At 43.0% G+C, this 23,715-nt stretch overlaps 1 protein-coding gene across 1 annotated transcript in view; it reads left to right on the top strand.

Annotated features, from left to right (window-relative positions):
• The window catches only part of KIF5C (kinesin family member 5C), a 138,893-nt gene that overhangs the window by 59,502 nt on the left and 55,676 nt on the right, over positions 1-23,715 (top strand). The window contains exons 4-10 of the mRNA XM_023752413.1: positions 5,261-5,365; positions 9,609-9,657; positions 9,940-9,995; positions 10,701-10,788; positions 15,254-15,378; positions 18,520-18,624; positions 18,987-19,135. Of these exons, the coding sequence (XP_023608181.1) occupies positions 5,261-5,365; positions 9,609-9,657; positions 9,940-9,995; positions 10,701-10,788; positions 15,254-15,378; positions 18,520-18,624; positions 18,987-19,135 (677 nt within the window). The remainder of the gene's footprint in view (positions 1-5,260; positions 5,366-9,608; positions 9,658-9,939; positions 9,996-10,700; positions 10,789-15,253; positions 15,379-18,519; positions 18,625-18,986; positions 19,136-23,715) is intronic.

Here is a 23,715-nt window from a genome sequence, read left to right as displayed (position 1 = left end):
TTCTTCTGAAGGCTGGGCCCACCTGACCTAGGAGGAGAGGTGGAAGAGTGGTTATTATAAGAAACTGCACTGAGAAACTTGGGGGAATTAAGTTTCTAAGAGGGGTAAAATGAAGCCTTAATCCTTCAAGCTTCGGTTTTTCCATTTACGGTGCCCTCCTGGGAATATCACGGAGACGGCTGCTGCAGAATCAGTTTAGCTTATGAATCATTCCTATTGAAGAGGAGATTTCAAAGGCACGAGGCTAAAATCCTCGGGGCTCTGATGTTCTGCTCACACTGATTTCAAGTGTGGGGTATGACTCTGGGGATCTCATTTCTGTGGTGTTGACTCACTTTCACCATTTTGCTGGAGACAAAGTGGTTCAGAGGCTGCACAGATGAAAGGAAGCACGAGGCTTGTTTGCCTCCTCCTCTAGGCAGGGCAGGACTGCCTCCTGACACCGGCTTCCTCCAGCAGCACAACTTGGCACGCAGGCCCAGGGTCCCGTGCTGCTGCCCCAGCCCCTCGTCTGCCCCTCGTACTGGGTCCCAGACCCTTACCCTTCTAGATTCGAGAAGAGTTGTGGTTATGCATTTTCCAAGTCCCACCCACTCCAGTAGCCCTGGACTGAAGCTCCTTCATAGGTCAGAAGGCATAGGAAAGAGAGAGGGCATCTCCTGAGGATATCAATCAGTCTTAGGTCTTTGGAAAATTGCCAAATAATATACAAAACAGCAACAACCTCCCCCAAATGCATTATTTAAAATTCTACAAAATCTTAGAGAATGGTTACAAAAGCGACCTTTTTAGCTTAGGGATTAAGTCATTTTTGGAAAATGCAAGGTGTTCGCTAAATATCAGATATTTAAATTGTAAACCATCGAAGGAAAGACCTGACTCCAGAATAAAATCTGGGTTGTGTTTATGTGTGGGGAGAATAAGTGGGTGCACAATGCTAGCAAAGAGGTGTGTCAGCAATTTAAAAATAAAATTGGAGGCATTTCGTTAATGAGAGCACCTTCCGCCTTCTGTGTTTCACGGCGTGAACCCCACAATGGCTGCAGCAGTGCTGGGCCCAGAGGGACTCGGGGCCAAAAGGGAACTGGGTTTGGTGTAGATCACGCTTATAGCTGCCTGAATCCTGTGGCCCGTCTCCCCTCGTGGGTTTTAAAAGGCTGATTGCATTTGAGTGTGACTTTTGTAAATCACATCCTCATGCCCACAGGAGGAAGGAGTGGGGGGACGTGAGGCCTTTCCTAGTGCCCCCGCCCCATTTAATCTGGTTCTTTCTGGGGGGTGATTATAATTGGAGAAAAGGTAGGGGATATTTTAGAGGAAAAGGAGGAGTCCCAAGCTAAAGTCGTAGAGACTGCAGGAGACCAAGAAATCCAGGACCCTGGGATGCAATTAAATTTAAAGAAACCCTGTGGGGTTTGCACCACCTGAAAGGAGCCATGTTACCCATTCGGAGTTACACATTGTGATCCTTCAGAGGCTGTGAGAGGGGAAGTTAACTCCCTGAATGGACGGAGCTGTCACATTTTAAAGCTGTTTTCATTTTAATCCCCCCATTTTTGTTCTGACATCCAGTGGTGATTCCATTACCTTCTATTGAGGGGAACAAACAGATAAGCCTACATAAAATTGGAAAGATTAGCTTTTGAAGATGGAGCCATTTAAGGTGGATTTTCAGTAAAAATATGAAACCCTTGACAGTGCTGGTGCTGAGCTGCAGGCCCAGCTGCACGGCCTGGGCTGGGGGGCCTGCGCTGGAGGCGGTGCTGCGGGTGCTGGCTGAGTGGGAGGAGAGGGCTGCCTGTTGTTCAGCCTGTTGTTCAGCCTTACCTCTGGCCTTCAGCACGCTGACATGGATGGATGGATGGAGACACTGGTGTTTTTCCATCTGCCCAAAGGGACACCTGGAGGCCATCGAATGGGTACAGGCTGCCCTGCTGCCGAGAGAGCCTGCCAAGTGGTTTTAATGAGCCTGTCTGAGTGCATTGCGCTGATGGTTGCCTGCTTTCCCATCTTAAGTGTTTCAGGAAACGTCCTCCTTGGGAGGCTGAGGAGGCCACCGGGGCTGGAACAAAGGGAGTGTTGTTTTGTGGCCCGAGGCCTGGGTCTGGTTTCTTTTTTCATACTTGCTCCTAGAAGGCCATACTTAGAAGTGGGGAACGCTTTTGAAGAAGATTATACAGGATCAAATATTTTAAAAAATGTTTTTTGCTCTCTCGGAGAGGCATGATGATGAAGTGGTACATTTCTTTGCTATTAAAGTCCATCCCTGATCCTCCAGCCAACGAAACTTGTTCTCTAAATGGGCATCATATTTTCTCGGTTCCTGTACCTTGCTATGTTATTCCCATCTCATTTTCTCTGCCTGCATCCTCTCTGCCCGCCCCTAATCTTACTCGTCCCTCAGGAGTCGGTTCCTCAAGGAAGCCATCCCATACCTCCCCACCTGAAGGAACTTTCTCTTCTCTGGTAGCTGTCTGCTTCTTTACCACCTTTGATTGCCCAAGGTTAATATTTGTGGTATGTGTGTACATGTGTATTTCATTTGCAAGGTAATTAGCCTAGAAGCAGTGAAGGTCTTCTTAATGGAACACCTCTGTCTCATACCCCCCCGCCCCCCGCCCCCAACACACACACACACACCATCACCCCACAGCACACATATCAACCAACACATGTACACACCACTCACACCCAGACTCTGCATATCACACCACATACCACACATATACACCACACACTCAACACTTCACAAATCAATACCACCCGCCTCCCACCACCACACACACACACAGATTGTTTGAGCAGACTCAGTCCACTGAGCATAAAGGCCCCCACCACTCTTGGGCTTATGAGCTAGACCAGGCATCCCAGTCCTTAAGTTTGTAGTACATTGGGGATCACTCTGTCTCCAAATGAACATGTGCTTCCCTCTCATGTGATGTTGGGGTGGAGGCTTCAGGGAAACAAAACGGGGAACGTCCCAGACGTTACCGCTGGTTCTGCCTTGTTTCTTTCCCTGACAAAGGCAAGCAAAGGATGTCAGTACTGTATTAACGAGGAATCAATTGGAAGATGAATCTGTTGCAAGGGAAAGTGTCTAGGGAAACAGATTCGCATCCATTATAGATGATATTTGGATTATCAATCATTCTTCTTTGGTTGTGGATACTGAGGAGAAGCTAAAGGATTGTGATGAATTATTAAAGAGCTCTGGAGAGAGTGGGGGTTGGGGAACTTTTAGACTCAGAGTCAAGATTGGCCCCATGGTGTGACAGCATTTGACTGGAGAGATCCGTGTTTTCACCGCAGGTGTCATTTCTGCCACCGCTTCCACGGTCCCGGCCAAATGAGGTCCAGTATTGATTTGTTACATGTTTATGCAAATTAAAGTGACCAACATTTGAGCTGCTCAGTCTCTGTCATTTGATGTTGTTTCATAAGATACATATTAATGGTGTGGGGTAGAAATATGTTTCAGACCTCAGGTCAAATAAACTCCAACAACTGCTTAATGAGAGCCTGTTATGAACTGGATAATAGAATGCTAACATTTATTGTCACTGAGCACATTATATATAACTGTTGCATTTCAATTCCACAATAATTCTTTGCAGTAGATACTGTACCAAGTATCATAAGCAGTGGGAGTAAGCGCGTATGCATGGGTCACCTCTGCCTTTAGGGAGTGTACAAACTAAAAAGCAATCTAAACACATCAAATGATTTAAAATCTTAGCAGATGAGGACATTCCAAGGAGTGCCCAATTTCCCAGGTAGGAGAGCTTTGCCGGAGACCAGAACCAGTGCCGGGCCACATGACTTCTTGCTTTTGGTAACTCAGCTGTTGGCTTGGAAGTCAACCTGTCAGCGAGGCACTATAGGGCGAACCCCTGAAGGAAATAGAGGATTTGATTGAGAAAAACAAAGCAGACTTTCCAGGTATTGGGCAGATTTGGAGCAAGGATATGAGTCAAGGTTGTAAAGGTTGTGGGGCTTCCCTGAAACACTAAAGAGCACACTGGGTTTTGTGCTTGTCTTCCAGGTCCATTTGTTCCTAGAGTTTTAAAACTTTCAAAGGGTCTGAAAAAATTCTCTGGGAATATAGTTGCCAGTGACCACTTAGATTGCAGGCTATTTGTGCACTGAGGGCTTGTTTAACATGTAAGGGAACATAAGTTCATTTGAGTGTGGGCATAAATCAAACTCTCTGGGCTCTGGCCAGTGGCTCACCAAAAGGTTGTGGGTTTGATTCCCTGTCAGGGCACAGACCTGGTTTGCAGATTCAGTCCCCACTGGGGCATATACAGGTTCGATATTTCTCACATCAATGTTTCTCTCTCTCTCAAATCAATGAACTTATCCTTGAGTGAGGATAAAGATCAATCAATCAATCTCTCTGAGAGTTGTCCACCCAGGTCCATGCTAAGGCTGTTGCTTTAAATACTTGAGAACTCTTCTTTAGGAATTGCTTTCATATCCTACTAGTATCTTTTTGAAAGTCTGGATCTTAAAAATGAATTTAGTGATAGTTCACATAGCAGAAGAATCCATCTATTCCTCTACCCCTTAGATAAAATGAATAGAATTAGAAAAAAGAGGTTAAGAATAAGAGAATATCTTACATATGGATTTATGGATTAGAAACAGTCAAACATTATTTGGAACAATTCAGGCTTGGAATTACAGATTTTAAAAAAGAAATTAATAAAATGGATTTTCTTGATTGGTTTGTAAAGTGATGAAGGTATTTTATAACAAGGTTCTTAGGGATTTTTTAATAATGATGATATTGATGAATCTGTCAGCTCTCAAGGTGACTGCATTAAAGCAGGTTAACTTGGGATTGTAGGTTCTGGTCAGGTTGTAAGAATTCAAAAACAAAACCCACATTTCAGTATGTTACAGTCACCCATATATTCTCAGCCATCCTCCTTCCTTCTCTTCCTCCTTCCTACCCACCGACTCACATGGACACTGATTTGAGTGGCAGCAGGAAGGAACACTGTGGGGCTTTACAACCTCACAACCTCACAACCTCACAGAACAAGCTGTCCTCTGCTGGGAAAGAAAACCAATACGTGGACTTATTGGGCTAACTTTTGGTGAGCTGGCATGTCAGGTGGCTCCCAGGGAGTAGTCAGTCCGTGCGTGGGTGTTCCTGTTCCACAGAGTTCTGTTTAAGAAACCCAGGTGTGGTCTTTTCTCATCTCACTTGTTTTCTGGTTCTCTAACACCTGTGTTTGTGTTTTTCTCCCACTAGGGGAAGCTGCATGACCCTCAGCTCATGGGGATCATCCCAAGGATTGCACACGACATCTTTGACCATATATATTCCATGGATGAAAACCTGGAGTTTCACATCAAGGTAAGTGTCATTGATTGAGACCCAAGAAAAGAAACAGGGCCCAAAATTATGTTTCTTAGCTTTCTTCCTATCGTGTACACATGAAAAAGATGGTCTTCTCATTTAAATGACATTCCTGTGGTAAGCAGAGCCATATTTTTTATTTAATAATTAAGGTAATGCTTAGCTGTCTGGATGGCTTACTGAGGTAATGAGATAAGTTAAAAGCCCTCTTTTGGATGGAATCACCTTCATAGCTGCCCGACTCCTGCCCTTTGCCCTGTGGGTTTCTATTATGTGATTGGAATGGGTCCACAAAGCGTGTTCCATGGAACACAGCCCTCTTATTAATCATAGAAATATGAATACTTACGTTTACCAGGGAAAATACTTATATGGCCATATAGGCTGCGAACATGCTTCATTGCACAGTGTTACATTTATCACATGCTTAGATATTCTATTGTGTAATGCGGTTCTGCAAAGGGGACATGGGGACTGTTACATTTCCCAGCTTGGCTGGGCATGTTTTTCCTCTCTTGCACTAGTGTATTGAGGAGCACACACTGAGAAATGTTGGGGAAGGGGAATCTCTTTCTCTCCCTTGTTTTTTTGTTTGTGTGTTTAAACCAGAACTTACGTTTTTGCTTAAATTCATATTGGTATTTGGGGTATATTCATTGACACTTCTTTGTTTGCAAGTGACTGAAAGCCACTTGTTTAATCAAACAGGGGAAGTGGTTCTAAGATAGAGAACCTTAGAACAGGCCTGGAGGAGATGGGTTGTGGAAAAGCAAGAAATCCAGGTCCTACCTTTTCTTTTTAACTTAAAAAAATTGAGTTATAATTCACATACCATAAAATTCACTCTTTTAAAGTATACAATTTGATAGTTTTTAGTCTCTTTCCAAAATTGTATAACCATGATCACTACCTAATTCTGGAGCATTTTATAACCCCCCCCCCAAAGAAACGCCATACTCATTACAGTCTCTGCATTTCTGCCTTCTTGCTTTCTTTGGTGTGTGTGTGTGTGTGTGTGTGTGTGTGTGTGTGTGTGTGTGGTGGGGGGTGGGAGGTAGGTGCACCATGGCAGCCCCTGCTCCACATTCCCTTATTGCTAATTCCCAATTCCCCAGGAAGCTGGCTCACTGGCCCAGCCTGCAGTGGGTGATCCCCCAGCTCCAATTAGCTGTGTCCAGGATGCACATGGCTGACTGGCCCCCACCATGGTGACTGGGGCAGAGTAGACAGGGGTGGGCAGTTCTAAGAAGATGTGGAGCTGAGCAGATCAGTCAAGAGGCTCATCATCCTTGAAAGCTGAGACCTTATTCCACTAGTCCCATCATTTTAGAGTCGAGGAAATGGAAGTTCAGAGCAGTAGATCCAGATGTCCAAAGTTACATATCAAGTCATTGGCAGAGTTGAGATTAAGCTCTTGATCTGACCAGCACATGCAGTAACTTTTCCATCATATTAAAATTCTACCCTTTTTATATCTGCCAAGTATCTTTCATAAATTATGTAAAAACAAGGCAATGACTGCCCAATTATAAATTGCATCTGGCAAATCTTTTTCCTTATATTCCTTTTGTTGGCTAAAGCAGCTTCTTGCCAGGGTTCTTTATATCTAAGGACACAGAAGCTTGCTGCTTTGATGGGATCAAGATTTAGGAGCTTAGTGCATCTTTAAGGCTGTTTGCATTTAAATACCCCCAACTACTGTGGGGTTCTTAAGGGATAATCCTGGAATAAGATGTTAAACCAATTACTGCCCTCAAAATAGGGTCTCCCATTAGAATTTTATTAAGATAAAAACAGCCCCAGCATGAAGTGGGGGAGGAGAGGAGGAACAACACCCAAGTCTCTAGGGCTGAATGTTACTGCCCAGGTTCCTGTTCTCTGTTTTAGTTATGCTTACTTATTTCATAAATAAAAGTTAGCTATGGAATACTCCATATTTTGGACTGAGTAGTGACAGGCCTAATCAAGAAAAAGGGGCTTGATTAAGGCAACATTGAAAATCTGTTCCTTAAAGTAGGTCCCACAGTGGTTTTAAACATTTCTGATTATGCGTTTTCTTAATGCCAAACAATGCCTATTTGTTTTTCTTTTACCTGGCCTCACAAAGTATTTGAAGAGACAAAATTGGCAAAATTAAAAGCGCTCATTACCTGTTGTGGTAAAAAGAAATGAATAACTCAGATTCTCTTTCTACTTATATTAAATGTAGACAGAGTTCTAATGGCCAGATTTGCTAATATCTAGTTCAAACTGCATTTTAGAGGTACTTAATTTTATCTATACTAGTAATCTATGGAAATAAGGGCACATGTTTAAGATTTCAAAGATACCAAAAATGTCTTATTGAAAATCAGAGAATCCTGGAATACATAGAATGGGTTGGAGTCAGTTGCATTAAGGGCTGGGTTAAGGAGAGATATTTAAGATTAGAAGCCACAGGCCTATAGATTCCAGGAATGGGAGCAGTGGGTCTTTCAAAGGTCAGGTAGATGTATTCATAGCAGACACAGCTCAGTAACCGGAGTTTGACAGACATTTGAGCAGGCAGAGATTGTTAGGGAGATAGACAACCTGGAGAGGATGCTCAGCTATAGGTTCCAGGGTTTGAAGTTGGGACCCCAGATTTCAGAGATACTAGGAAGTCATGAGATGCAGACGAAAGATAATGAACCATTGCCAGGTAACAAAATCTTTGCTTGTTGCCTGACTAGAGGCAAGATTGGTCCAGAGCTGGGATGTGGAGGTGAGATTTCATCTGTAGAGTCACATCCCAACTTCACAACTATTTTTTTCAACTTTATTTTTTAAAATAATTAAAAAATTCTTTATTGTTGAAAGTTTGACATATATCTCCTTTTCCCCCATTGACCTCTCCCCGCCCGCTCCCGCCCCCCAACACATGCCCCCACTCTCCTATTGTCTGTGTCCATTGGTCATGCTCATATGCATGGTTTAAAATAATTTTTGTCCATTCCTTTGTTTAGATTTCCAAAAATACCCATGAACATAAAAGAGAACATTTGGCCTGGGAGGCAGAAGGCACGTGTAGGCAGAATGGAAAATCCTAGAGCAGTGGTTCTCAACCTTGGCTGCACATTAGAATCCCCTGGGAATCTTTTCAAAATCCTGATTTCTGGGCCTCATTCTCTGGAAATTCTGTTTCTTTGTTACTAATGTGGTGGCCCCACCACATAACAAAAACAGAATTTCCGGAGGATGAGGCCCAGAAATCAGGATTTTAAAAAAGATTCCCAGGTGATTCTAATGTGCAGCCAAGGTTGAGAACCACTGTCCTAGAGGGACTTTTTGACATCATCAAGTCTAATGGCTTCATTTAATAGATGGGAAAATTGAGGCCTACGATCTTGGTTACATGTGAATTAAATTTTCAAGATCACATTTGGTTAAAGTTGTTCTCAGACGTTAGCCATCGTATGAACAACCTGGGGAGTTGAGGAGCTGATTCCTGGGTCCTATTCTTTGAAATTCGGCTCCAGGAGGACTGCAGTCGGGTTCAGGCCTTTGCAATTTAAACAAATGCTATGGGAGATGCTGATGTAGGTGGTGCTGGAGCTGTAATTAATTTGAGAGTAATTAACTGGAAGGCTTTCTTTCCCTCTTACAGGCTAGTTGTCTTTCATTAAATCAGATTTTGTTCAAATCCTTCCTGGACTCCCTAAACCTGCCACGATCATGATTTCTCTCCCAGTTACTTTTCTGAGCTCTTATAGTTCTAAGTAAACTGCCTTTACCACCCTCCCCACCTCCTTGAATGTTTGGGTCATGCTCCCACCCTAGTCAGATGAGGCTGTCAATATCAGGCATAAGCTAAGGCCTACTGATTTTTGGCAATTACTTGCAAAGAACGTTTTCTATTCCAGCTGTTGTCATCCCCAGAAGTTTGCTTGGTGCTCATCTAAAGTAAAGGCTAGAGTCCTGTAAGTGGCTGTCTAGCACATGATGTAAATAACACCTGGCTCGAACCATAGGGAGCTGTGATGAGCGGGGATGGCGAGTGGCCACACTGAGCTGGGACTCCTAGAGCAAGCTGGCAAAGCGGGAAGCAGGGGATACAGGAGAGAGGGCCGGGGCTCCACATGCTGTGGCTCTAAATCTTCACTCTGGACCCCTTCCTACTCTTCTTAACTGATGCATGAAAAAAGCTTTTGTAAGTTCTAATAATGATATTTTTGTAACATAGTGTGGCATTTCTATTTCAAACTTAATTTGCTTTTAACAGGTTTCCTATTTTGAGATCTACTTGGACAAAATCAGGGACTTACTCGACGGTAAGTAACCCAAATGCTTGTCCTTTATTTGTTCTGTAACTAAAGTGTAGGGAGGTTGAATTGATGCATAGCATTTCTGCTTAAGGAATTAATGAAAGTGTATTAGAGGTGTTCTCTTGCCTTCAGACTGTCTGCTTATTCTTGTCCAAGGCTTAAACTTTTTCATTTATATTGCAAAGAGATAGGTTTGCCTATCTTTTGTAACAATTTCTGTTTTTCCACCAATACAGGGGCTTTAACTTTTCTTTTCTTCTTTGCATGTCATCATTATTATCTCTATAGTATCCAAGACAAACTTGGCTGTTCATGAAGATAAAAACAGAGTTCCATATGTAAAGGTATGAGGAAAACTTGATTGATGTGCAATTAATTTATCTCCAGTCACTGTCATAATAATCAGTACACGAGATGCCCAGAATATTACATATATAAAGCACATACAGCTATTTAATCATGTTTCTTACATTTAAAATTCACCTGGTTAAAAAATAGACATTTAATGTCTTCAATCATATCTCTCTATGTGAATGTATCACAGATGACTAATCCCATGCCGAGAATTGCAGAGTGAACAAACATTTATTATTTACATTTAAAAGGGCTTTGGTATTGAGTATAGTTGTTTATACTTTGCTGTTAAGGGAAGCCTATTATAGCATTATGTAGCACTTCAAAGTGTTTAATTAAAGTTGGTGGCTAGATGGTAATAAATAAAGATGGAAGACAAAGCAAAAGTTCATCTATTTCTTTTTCTGTCATTGATTTTCTTCTTTATTTCTGTCTTCGCTGCTGTTGAGTTTGAATATGTACTCAGAAATCTAGGGAAATTCGGCTTCTTTTCTGGTTTATTTCTGAGTTTCCTAGGGGTTGCTCAGCCTTCTTTTTAAATGTAGAATTCAAGCCTTAGGCAAGGGGAGGAAAGTTGTTGGATCAGCCTTCTCTTTCTCTGCACATCTCGAGGAGAAATGGGAATATATCTAGCTGTCTCAAGTATTGTTACTTTTCAGTATTTTAACAGTGAACCTGAACTGATTGTCTTGCAGGGATGCACTGAGCGGTTTGTATCCAGCCCTGAGGAAGTCATGGATGTGATAGATGAAGGCAAAGCAAACCGACACGTGGCTGTAACAAGTAAGCATGGTGTGGTGTTTCCTCCCCTCTAACTTTGGATACAAATGTTTGCCTACCCACCAGGAGGTCCATATGAAATAAAGGCGGTTGAAAGCAGTGACTGAGATGAAAACACAAGGGAAGTGCAGTGTATCTAGGCAGGCTGTGGGAAACAGCGCCTCCTGCTGTCCAGGGTACTCTTGGCACTATTGGGTGGGACTCATTGGAACCTGGCAACAGCCTAAGCCTGAACCCTAGGGCAACCAACCAACCAACCAACTAACCAACTTAACAACAAAGTGGGGGAAAAGTAAACTTCTAAGTTTACTTATTTTAGCTATGTTATTGTTCAGGTATTTTTTAAAAATCCAAACTGACAAATTCTACAGGCATACACATGGGAAGAAACCATATTAGAGTCCTGCCCTCTGTATAAAAGAAAAAGGAAGGAGGATCTCAGAAAGTGGAGAGCATTATTGAAACCTTTTCGATGCCGAGTTAATAACACATTCAGGCCAGCTTGGTTACTTTTCCTTTCCTTCCTTTCATGTGCACACACATCAGGGAATTAGATCTACAGTGTTTGATGGCAGAGGTTCCATGAAAAATGGGGGCTGTCCGTCTTACTCAGAGGGATATGGATGAATGAGAGTGACTTCCTATGAAGATGAGCTGAAAGAGCTAAGGCTTTCTAGCTTAGAAGAGAGAAATAAATCTGGGGAGGACTATGGACAATGCACTATTTCTTATGTAAAGGACTGACATTAAGAAACAGTCAACTTCCTTTGTTTGATCTGAATGGATAGACCACCAGGACTGTTGGAGCTACAGGGCGGCAGGTTTTGGCCTAGCTACCACAGGAACTCTAATCCTGCCCCAGATAAAGCCTGCCATCTGGAGAAGGTGTGATTTCCTGTATAGGTAGAAGAGAGACAGATATTGACTGATCTAGCCTCTGTAAGTCTCTCCCACCCAAGGTTCTATTATTCTGCGATCCAGCACTGTAATTCTTTACCTATTCTCTACCCCAACAAACATATCAGGTGTTATTCATATATGTGGCAAATTTCATAGGGGAGCCTATAATTGTGTACTTCTTTCTCTTCTGTTTACACACACACACACACACACACACACACCAACACTGATACACATACTAGTACATGAAAGAATGTAAGACTCATATTCTTATGGTAATAGCATGGCTCATTTATAAAGGAATTACTCACTTGGTTTCTTAGGCTATTGTTAGTCATGAATTATTTATGACAAGCCATGTTGGCACCTTAGTTCAGAACTTTCGGTCCAGAACATTACTATTTTTCCTATTCCAGTAAAGTGGTTTTTAAAATTATTGTGGTAAAATAAACATAACATAAAATTTACCATTTTAACCATTTTAAATATACAGTGACAGTAAGTACATTCACAATGTTATGCAGTCATCACCACTATTTACAGAATTTTGCAACTCCATACACCCATTGAATAATAACTTCCTAGACTCTTTCCTCCCAACCCCTGGTAACCACCATTCTACTTTCTGTCTCAATGAATTTGTCAACGAGGTACCTCATATAAGTGGAATGATACAAGTTCTTTTATGACTTGCTTATTTCACTTAGCATAATGTCTTCAAGATTCATTCATATTGTATCATGTTGGAATTTGTTCTTTTTAAGGCTGAATGACATTGCACTGCATGTATATACCACACTTTGTTTATCCGTTCAACCATAGATGGATACTTGGGTTGCTTCCATCTTTTGGCTACTGTGAATAGTGCTGCCTTGAACATGGATGTATAAATACCTGTCCAAGTTTCTGCTTTCCGTTCTTTTGGGTATAAACCCAGAAGTGGAATTGCTGAATCATATGGTAATTCTATTTTTAAGGTTTTAAGAAACTGCCATACTGTTTCCTATAGCAGCTGCATCATTTGCATTCATATCAACAGTACATAAGAGTTTCAGTTTCTCCACATCCTTGGTAACACTTATTCTTTTCTGTTTTTTTGTTTGTTTTTTGTTTGGTTGGTTGGTTTGCTTTAGTAGCCATCCTAATGGATGTGAAATGGTATCTCATTGTGGTTTTGATTGGTGATGTTGAGCATTTTTTCATTTGGTTATTGGCCATTTGTACATGTTTGGAGAAATGTCTATTCAAGTCCTTTGCCCATTTTAAGTTGGGTTATTTTTTTGTTGTTGATTTGTAGGAGTTTTTTTATACATCGTGAATATCAATCCCTTATCAGATATATGATTTGCAAGTATTTTTTCTCATTCTGTGAGTTGCCTTTTTACTCTGTTGATAATGTCCTTTGATGCATAAAAGTTTTGTTTTTTTAAATATATTTTTATTGATTTCAGAGAGGAAGGGAGAGGGGGAGAGAGAGATAGAAACATCAATCACTGATCGACTGCCTCCTGCACGCCCCCTATGGGGGATTGAGCCCGCAACCCAGGCACGTGCCCTTCACCAGAATCAAACCCAGGACCCTTCAGTCCACAGGCCCATGCTCCATCCACTGAGCCAAACCATCTAGCGATGCATAAAAGTTTTTAATTTTGATGAAGTCCAATTTATTTTTTTCTCTAGTTGCTTGCGTTTTTGTTGTCAGACCCAAGAAATTATTGCCTATCCAGTGTCATGAAGCTTTGCCCCTGTGTTTTCTTCTAAGGGTTTATAGTTTTAGCTTTTACATTTGGGTCCTTGATCCTTTTTGACTTAATTTTTTGTGTGACCTAAGGTATGAGTCCAACTTCATTTTTTTATATATTTTTTTGCATATGGATATCCAGTTTTCCGAGCACCATTTGGTAAAGAGATTCTACTTTCCCCATTGAGTGATCTTGACACTCTTGTTGAAAATTATTTGACCGTATTATGTGAGGGTTTATTTCTGGGCTCTCTGTTGCATTGGTTCATATGCCTGTCTTTATGCCAGCACCATACTGTTTTGATTATTGTAGTTTTGTAGTAAATTTTGAAATCAGTAAGTGAGAGACCTCCAACTTTGTTCCTTTTCAAGATTGTTTTGGCTCTTTGGGATACCTTGAGATTCCATATGAATTAGGATGGACCTTTCTATTTCTATAAAAAGCATCATTGATCCCAATTGGCGTGGCTCAGTGGTTGAGCGTTGTCCTAGAAACCAAGAGGTCATGGTTTGATTTCTGGGGGTGTGCAGGAGGCAGCTGATCAATGATTCTCTTTCATCCCTGATGTTTCTATCTCTCTCTTCCTCTCCTTTCCTCTCTGAAATCAACAAAAATATATTTGAAAAAAGAAAAGCATCATTGAGATTTTGATAGAGATTACATTGAATCTGAAGATCACTTTTGATAGTATCGACAGCTTAATATTAAATCTTCTAATCCAAGTACACAAATGTCTTGATTTTTTGTCTTCTTTAATTTCTTTTAGCAACATTTTGTAGTTTTCAGTGTACAGGTCTTTTGCTTCCTTGGTTGTTTATTCCTAAGTATCTTTTTTATTGCTATTTTAAATAGAATTGTTTTCTTAATGTCGTTTTTGGAATGTTCATTGTTAGTATGTAGAAATGCAACTTACTTTTATGTGTTGCTTTGGTATCCTGCTAGTTTGTTGAGTTTATTCTAACATTTCTTTGTGTGTGGAATCTTCAGGGTTTTTTCCCATATAATGTGGTGAGGTGGTTTTAAGAAATGATTGCGAGTAGGGGTTGAATAAGACAGTCACTGGGGTCTCTGCCTGCCTGGTGAACGAAGACCAGGGAACAAAAAGATTTTTATTTCCAGTACTCAGTCCTAATGCAGCATATTTAATCTTTGCACCTAGCATGGGTTATAGAAGCGGTGTATGTTTTAATCCATAATACTTCCTAAAGAAAGTTTATGATACTACTGATAAGGCAACACTACGCACATGAAGAAGATGGAGTACGGCAGGGACTGATCATGATGATGAAGGCTGAGGGGGTTAGAGTGAGGCAGGGAAGGAGGCTGTGAGCTCCCCCGGCAGCGGGTCAGCTAGTGTGGGTGCTGGAGGTGGGTCTCTCGGCTGGAGCAGAGAATCTGTTATCTTAAACCAGCGGTTCTCAACCTGTGGGTCGCGGCCCCTGAAAATACATCCTGCATATCAGGTATTTACATTACGATTCATAACAGTAGCAAAATTACAGTTATGAAGTAGCAACGAAAATAATTTTATGGTTGGGGGTCACCACAACATGAGGAGCTGTATTAAAGGGTCGCGGCATTAGGAAGGTTGAGAACCACTGTCCCATCAGCTAAGATTTTAGATTAATTTCTTTGCCACTTAAAGGTATTTCTTTCCTTTCTGGAATGAGCATTGCTTTTAAGGAGAAATGGTGGTCTCAGATCATTTTTAAAATTGGCTTGGCTTTAAGGAATGGAGCTATTAGATGACTTGTGCTTTTCAGATGAGTGGCTGGCTACCTAAATGTATGTGTTCTTTGTAGAACAGTAACTGTTTTCCTTTTTAGACATGAACGAACACAGCTCTAGAAGTCACAGTATCTTCCTGATTAATATTAAACAAGAGAATGTAGAGACCGAGAAAAAACTCAGTGGGAAGCTTTATCTGGTTGATTTGGCCGGGAGCGAAAAGGTAATTGGTTCTTTATTTGTATTAGCTATAATTTCCCCCTGTTATTTGCTTCACTGTGCAATGGTATAATTTTTATGCCTTTCTATTTCCTGGTTTTAAAGAGCTTTTAAAGTTTCTGATGTTGTGCCAAGATGTTATTAAATTTAACCTTTGCTTCCCTGCTCCTCTTTCCCGGTCCTGAAGTCCCTGTTCACGTCGCGGGGTGCTTTGAATGCCAGCTCTGATTTATGGCTAATGGGCTCTGAAGATGACATTAGGCAAGTGTTGGGGTGAACTTAGCTTGGCAGTGAGCATTTGCAAATCTGCCTTTGCCAAGCCCTTCTGAGAAAAGGGAAGAGCTCCACGTTCTTCCAGACGCAAATAGGCCAGGGAAGGGCATTGCGCTGGAATGTGGCGGCCCTGCCTCGGCAGGTGTGTTGCTGATGGAAGATCGGGAACCTGGGCTCTCCCCCTTCCTGGCTTCTCTCTGCAGTGGTGTGGAACGGCGCCTCACGTGGCAGCCTCACTTCTTCCTTCAGGCTATGGGGCTACGAGCCCCAGCCCTTCTCTGGTTTTGTCGGGGCTCTTTTTGGCATCTGTATCCTGTCCCATGCTCTCCCAGGCCCTGGCTGAGGCCATACTTCAGACCAAATAAGCTTCCAGAACCTTCTACCTGCCCCGACCAGCCTCACTTCCATGGCAGCTCCAGACGCTCCTGCTGCCACACCCTGGCTTGGGGACTCTGCCCCCTTGGGGGGGGAGTGGCCTGTCCATCATCACTGCCAAGTGCTGACTGTCCCCAATCAGGGCTCACCCTGGAGCTGTCAGTCTCCTGGACTGTGTCATTGATCCCCACTTAAGTGCACCCCACTGCTGAGGGGCCTGCGCCACCTTATGGCCACTAATATCCCCGTAAGTGATGGCTACTTGTGTTGTTCTCATGTAGGCCTTTGTAAAGCCGCGAGCAGAAAATCACCTGGATGTTCCTGGTTGGAATCTAAAATTTTACTGGCATGGGTCTGTACCTTTAAACAGGCGCACCAGCACGGGGATGCAGAGCAGCATTGCTTAGTTCCCAACTAACCATTGGCAGCCAGGCTCCACTTTGTTGCCACACCAACTGTATGGGTCCCCACAGGAGTCCAGTCACCCTTCGCTCTTCCTGAGCTTGTCCTCTTTCCCTTTGGAGCATAGGGATGAGCACTGAGGGCCCAAGTACTGTCCTCTGCACAGGGCTGGTGCTTCTCGCTCATTATGATACTTACGAGACATTTGAGAGTTGTGGTCCCAGGCCCTTTCTCCTGCTCACACGTGTTTTCCTTTGCCCTAGATGCATCTACACGGACGTGTCAGTATGATCTAGGAGAACAGAACTCCGAGCTTTAGTCCCCGATTCCTCTAAGTGGTGTTCTTCCCTTAGGCTGGCGATTGGACATCCCTGGAACTTAAATTTTTCTTGTCTGGAAGAGGAAGGAGTTGTACCTGTCTTGCATATTTCATGGAGTTAAGACGCTCCGATATGAAAGTGTGTTAAACAACGCCATGTGAATAGACTGTATTGTTTGTGGCCCATCAGCTGTATTAGTTCTCTATCTGTAAGCAGGGGTACCCCCACACACAATTCCCAGAGAGATGAGAATCTATCCTATTTGAAAAAATCTACCCCTGGACATGCATTCATTCATCTCTGTTGTTAGGAGTTTCTCCTTTATACATAATTGAAACCCGTCTTTGTGCAGTTAAAAATTACTTCCCCACTTTTCTTTCTGTAGACAGCAGCTGCTGACCTGGCATCGTCCGTCCAGTCAGCAGAGCTATGAATCATGTTGAGTTCCCCTTTTTTCTAGCATCTGTGAACTGCTCTCTCCCGACAGCAAATACTATAAATACTAAATTACCAGCAATAACACAGCAGAGGAGGAACTGTGTGTGCTCCCTCTGGCTGCAGAGGAAAAAAGACAACTTCTCGATGTAATATACATTTTCTTGACTTTTCATACCTAAACTAAAAATGTTGATGACACAGTAGCCATTTTTGTAAAGAGCTCTAGTTGAGTGTTTCGAAGATGCTGACTATTTTCAAGGCCACCGGAGGGTTTGGAAGGCGGGATACATACTGCCTGGGGGTTTGTCCTCTGTGCTTGTCCCTCTTCCTGGTCTCGCATGGCCCAGGTATCACGCTGCCCTGGCCAGTGTATTCCATCCAAGTGCAATAAGACAAGCTGCACCTTTCTTTGGACTTCTGCTAACCTGTTTTAATTCCTGTATGCAAATGTGATTTTTCAGAAGTTGATTTTAAACTCTTCTAATGCTCTTCATCTAAACTATTAATTCTAATTAAAGTTGTGTTAATGACTAAAAAAATAGTGTTTTTCCTTATTTTAAAATTTTATTGATTTTTTTTAGAGAGAGGAAGGGGGAGAGAGAGAGAGTGAAAGGGAGAGAGAGAAACATCAATGTGAGAGAGACACATCAGTCGGTTGCCTCTTGCACACATCCTGACCAGGGACGGAACCCACAACCTGGGTATGTGTCCTGACCGGGAATCGAACCTGCCACCTTTTGGTGTATGGGAGGACTCTCCAACCAACTGAGCCACACTGGCCAGGGCAGTTTTTTTTTTTCTTTTGGATAATTGTACCTTTTTTCCTTGCCATGGTTCAGTGAGGAAGGAACAGAGAGAGTATGGACAGCCATCCACACCACCCCTTGTCCTTTGCCTGAAGTTGGAGCTCATGGTTTACACGTTCCCAACATGTCCTTTCACTGTGGCCCAGACAGCGTTTGCTCTTCCAGCTTCCCCCGGAGTGGAGGCTGTGGCTCAGTGTCCCAGGGCCCGGCCTTTTCCCAGTGACAGCACTTTCGGGCCTGCTTTTCCTGGATGATGTCCCCGGGGAAGCATCCGCAGCTCCACCACTGGAGGCTTTCCAGCCGTTCCCCTAAAGCTAATCGAGAGGAAAATGACAAGCGAGAGAGCAAATCCCCCGCCTCTGGCACAAGGGAAGGTTTTATCAGTGTGATCCTTACTTACTTTTCCTTCTCCTTATATTTCAGGAGCCAGGGGGATTCACCGCCCCCACCTGCCCCATTTGCCCTCCTGTGAATTGGAATTTTCGACTGTGCTTTGCTGGCCTGTGCAGCTCACTGCTCTCTCTTTCATAGGTCAGCAAAACTGGTGCCGAGGGAGCCGTTCTCGACGAAGCTAAAAATATCAATAAGTCTTTGTCTGCTCTTGGAAACGTGATCTCTGCCTTGGCAGAAGGGACAGTAAGTAATCCTGACCCCATCTATTAAATGATATTATGAGAAGTTGCCTTTTTGGGTCTGTGTGCTCTTTGCCACACACTCCAGAGATTTGCTTGCTTTGGTTTGGAAGGGCCGGAGGGAATCTTGAATCTTGGTGATGGGCACCTTGCTTGCTGGGGGATCTGGTCCATTAAAACGTGTGAATGGAAATGCTAATTTCCCCGAATGGGCACGCTAAACTTTGGCAAGATCCAAAGACCCGGCAACAAATTCTTATTTCACACGTGGTTCTAAGCCCAGTGTCCTCAAAACTAACTTGCTTGCCTCTGTGTTTTTTCTTTGAATGGGCTGTCACAACCAATGCTTTTTCTTTTCCTAAATAGAAAACACACGTGCCGTATCGGGACAGCAAGATGACTCGGATTCTCCAGGACTCTCTGGGTGGGAACTGTAGAACTACTATTGTTATTTGCTGTTCTCCTTCTGTCTTCAATGAAGCTGAGACCAAATCTACATTGATGTTTGGACAAAGGTGGGTGTGGTCTTGCTACTCTTGCTGGGAGCTGGGTCATAGGAGTGGCAAAGGGCTAGTGTCGGACAGGAAATAGAGTGAAGGGGCAAGTAGCTTGTTACTAAATTGCATCTAACAGGTGATCTGTAAACTTGAGGCATCACTTATTGAAGCCAAAGGCTTTAAAATAATGGGCAGGAATATGCCAATCAAAGGTATGATGTTAAAAAACAACACTCAAACTTAAGATAGATGTGATTGTTGGTAATTCAGTGGAGTGTTGCTCTTGTTCTTCTTGGAATTAAGTCTGAATCCCAGGCTCTGGCCGGGTAGTTCAGTTTGTTAGAGCATCATCCTGATATGCTAAGGTTGTTGTGGTTTTGATCTTCAGTAAGGGCACATATAAGAAGCAATCAATGAATGCATAAATAAGTGGAACAACAAAAATCCCGCCCCCCGCTCCTCCTGCCCCTTCCCCTCTCTCTCTAAAATCAATAGTAAAAAGAAAAAAAATCTGCCTCTCGGGTTTACAGGTTTTCAAAGGTATACAACTCAAGACTGGTAACTAATTACCTTTAACTCCAGTATTTGAAATTCATTGCAGAGGTGCTGATAGCACACCAGAAACTTAGATGAATGTAGAGTAGTTGCGTAAGTATTAAAATGGGGGAAAGGAAGCCTCATACTAACCCTGGGGTAGGAGGCACAGAATATATGTCGAGGAAAGGGCAAAACAGCCGCCATCTTCTCACCTTCAAAATGTCCATGTGGGATTTCCTAGAAGTCTGGACAGTGGTAACAGGCAGGCCGCAGAGATACCTCAGTAACCCTGAAACAACGGTCACATGTGTGGATTAGTTCATACCATCCTTTCCTTTCTTGCTCACCCCTCCCCATTACCCAAGGCCTGGCCTGCAGTCATGGTCCCTCCGTTCTAGGTGTTAGCCCAGGGGTGGGCAAACTTTTTGACTCGAGGGCCACAATGGGTTCTTAAACTGGACGGGAGGGCCGGAACAAAAGCATGGATGGAGTGTTTGTGTGAACTAATATAAATTCAAAGTAAACATCATTACATAAAAGGGTACGGTCTTTTTTTTTTTTTAGTTTTATTCATTTCAAACAGGCCGGATCTGGCCCGAGGGCCGTAGTTTGCCCACGGCTGTGTTAGCCCCATCCTCCCAGCCTGGTGACCTCAGGTGCTAGTTCCCAGAATGCTTGGTGCTATGGATTTGGGTGATCTGAGCATCCTTAGTGCTCAGTGGGCTGAGCCCGGACCTCCGGTTGGGAGATGTGAATTCCACTGCTGGCATTCCCTTTAATTCGGAACACTTGTGTGATCTTTAGACTAGTGACCAGATCCCTGTGGGCTTTAGCAGCTTCACTTTCAGATGGATGTACAGAGCACTCCCTTTACCTTCCTCCCGGGAGTACATTGTTTAGTTATACTCAAGAAATAGTTTAAGATCCCCAGAGACAACACACATGGGGGTGGGCATTCTGTGTGGGAAATTGTGGCTTGTTTAAACTGCATTAAACCCCAGTCATTTCCTGAGCCCTCAACAGAACATAGAATTACACAGTCATGGCACCTGTGGGATGTCTAAATAAATAATAATTACACTGAAATGTTGTAGAACTAATATATCTTTTAAACTGGATTTGGGTCCTTTACTTCCTCTCAGATCACTTCCTTGATTAGCCAAATGCTTAGCTCACTGGATTGCAGAAGGATAGCACTTTCTTTTATAAATGAGTATTTGCTATAGGCAACGTAGAATGTTATACTGATCATACTGCCTGCCCTGCTCCCCCAGCTTCTTAAACTTAAGCTTTAACAGTTTCCTCTGAAGACATGTGTGAGCAAACCAGCACCAACTGCATTTAGAAAGGAAACATCTCTTTAAAAGAAATTTTTACGTGCAAGGCAAAAATCACCTGAGCCTTTGCAAGCCAGAGTCATGCTGGGGCATTGGGCTGTCTCTCTCAAGGTTGCTGCTGTCAGTGGGCACTTGCAGCAGTCGATAGGAAGAGTTTAAGGAGCAAGTCCAAATGGTTAGTTTTTTTCTTCTGATCTTAGTGAGACAGTCATTAGCATAGTCCTCATCGCCGGCACTTTTTATTAGGGCCTAGTATTGCCAGGCATGTCAGAATCCTCTTAGAAATTTTACTAGGTACGAGGAAATTGAGGCTGAGGTTCAGAGCATTAGGTGTGGTACCTGAGGCCACACAGCCGGTAAATGACTAACATGTCGGATATCATAGAGTGGAGACTGTATTATTTGACTCGCAGCCTCTTACATCCTGGGTGCTGATCAGGAACCTTGATGAGCATGGGCCCCCAGGATCAGCGACTCCAGGTTTGAAGCTAAGTTCTGCTCCGACCAATTCTCTCTCTCTCTCTCTCTCTCTCTCTCTCTCTCTCTCTCTCTTCTGTGTCAGCCTCGCCTGTAGGAAGAACTGTAATAACACCCACTTCTGAGAATTGTTGGGAGGATTAAATGAGTTGCTTCAGGTTTTACTTAGCACAGGGCTGGCATGTAATTGGCATTCAGTGATGGCAAGTTCCCCTTCCCCTCCGTCTTCAATGGTCTGCGACAACCGGATGCGCTGAGGCTTGGGAAAGGCACGGTAATGGACGGGTAGGACTGTAATGTGACGGACAGGACTGAATGATGTGGAATTAGAATTAAGTTTCCAGAATGAAGGATGAAGTAAATACTGCTGATAATTTGGGATTCCAGGCATGCCAATTATATTTTCAAATGAAATAGGTTGGCCTCTAGTCTTTTGTCAGGGTCATCTGGATACTGAGCTCCATGAGGGCAGGGACTAGGTTTATCATTGACCTCAGTTGTCCCAACAAGAGCCCAGCACCAGCAGCACACACTAGGTGGTCAATGAATAGGTGCTTATCAAATGAATGAACAGATGAATCGAATGCGGACTGTGTAGCATTCATAGAACATGAGGGCACTTGCTGAACTGTGACACCATTGTGTCCAGAGGTTTGGCTGTGTTTAGATCTGGTTTGTTTTCCAGCCTATAATTAGAAATGTATGAGGTTTTGTTCCATGCCCTCTATCTCCGAGTTGCTTAATGGATTCTTCAAGGACATCTAACTTCTCTGTGGGGCCACTACCTGCTTTATTGTTAAATATATGCATTGAACCCAATTACACAGCAGACACGAGTCTGAACATCGGATTAGACATGGCATCTGATAACTAATGAGATTAAACACTTTGAACTCAGGAAAGACTGCCGGGCACATCTCAAATTCAGTGTAACGAGTGTTCATTATATTCTTGCAGGGATGGCCAAACCTTAGGGCAGCATGAGATGCCACAGTTATTCCTCCGCAGTCTTTCAAGGACAGGAAGAAAGTCCATGTTTGTTGCTAGGCTATACTGTATTGATGCTCTGAATAAAACAATAGTATATCCTTTGAAGCGGTAGGAACATGGTAGAGTCCACAGGGGCCTGAGGGCAGCCTACCAAGTCAGCACTCTCCAAGATCCCAGATTAGGTCCTGGAATTTAAAGGGAAAAATTCCCTGTGTCTGTTTCCTGCTTTCAGTGAGGAAGTCTGGCTCTCCTGTATGGTCAGGCCTGTCCCCTTCAGTCCCGGAGCGCCCAGCATTGTGTTAGTTAAGCTGTAGAAGCCCTTCTCTGTGTCCTCAAAGAGCTTTGAATTTTATGGAGGAGGCAACACGTGAATTTCCAGACAGCAGAGCGTCAAAAAGCTGGGCTCTGCGGGAAAGCTGAGCGTTCCTGCTCGAGGGATAGGGCACTCAAATTAGAGCACTCCCATTGATCTTTTATTCTTCTGGCTCCCAGCCTTTTATTTTTCAGTCTTTAATTACTCTTCCCAAGTACTTTTATAGCACTATTCGAAAAGGATATTTATAAGTTTTAGAAGTATGAGCTGAGGGGGAAAAAGGAGACATATGTAGTACTTTAAACAATAAAGAATAATAAAAAAAGAGAAGTGTGCGCTGAAATCACCCAATTATCTGGGAAGCCTATTTAATGTACCTTGATTGGGGGTGGTAATGAGGGAAAAGGGAGCCCTGAGGGGACAGGCCAATCAGTTTGGAGAATTAGCACATCTTTGGCACCGAGAGTTTTGATTGATCCAGTATGAATAATTTAAAGGTTTATTTGTATGTGCAATGTGGAAGAATTGATAATTTAGGGGAAGTAATATTCTTTCTTCTTTTCCTGATGTGCTCTTTGTTTTTAATTGCATGCTCAGTTTAGTGGCAGCTGGATCAGGCAGAGCCAAAGCCTGAGTGGGGTGCATGCAAAATTCATGTCACCAGAGTTCAATAGCAGGTTCTCTGCAGGGCTGGAGCGAGCACTTTGGCCAATGTAGACACTTGAATACACTTTTGACATAAAATGAAAAAAGACCCAAATCACGCCCTGTTGGGGCCCTGTTGCTGAAGCACCAATAGGGTTAATTACAGCTCTTGAAGGGACAGACACTGTGGATGACAAGTTTAAGCAGAGACCAGATTCTCATCCAGGTTGGTCATTTCTTGATGTTTCTTGGAGACTAGAGCTTTTCAAAAGATAAAAGTTAAAGCTTTTAATTTCTCC

Source organism: Myotis lucifugus, unplaced genomic scaffold, assembly GCF_000147115.1.
Source record: "Myotis lucifugus unplaced genomic scaffold, Myoluc2.0 scaffold_32, whole genome shotgun sequence".
In the NCBI taxonomy this organism is placed as follows: domain Eukaryota; kingdom Metazoa; phylum Chordata; class Mammalia; order Chiroptera; family Vespertilionidae; genus Myotis; species Myotis lucifugus.
Note: the sequence above shows the minus strand (reverse complement) of the source record. Positions and strands in the feature narration are given on the sequence as shown.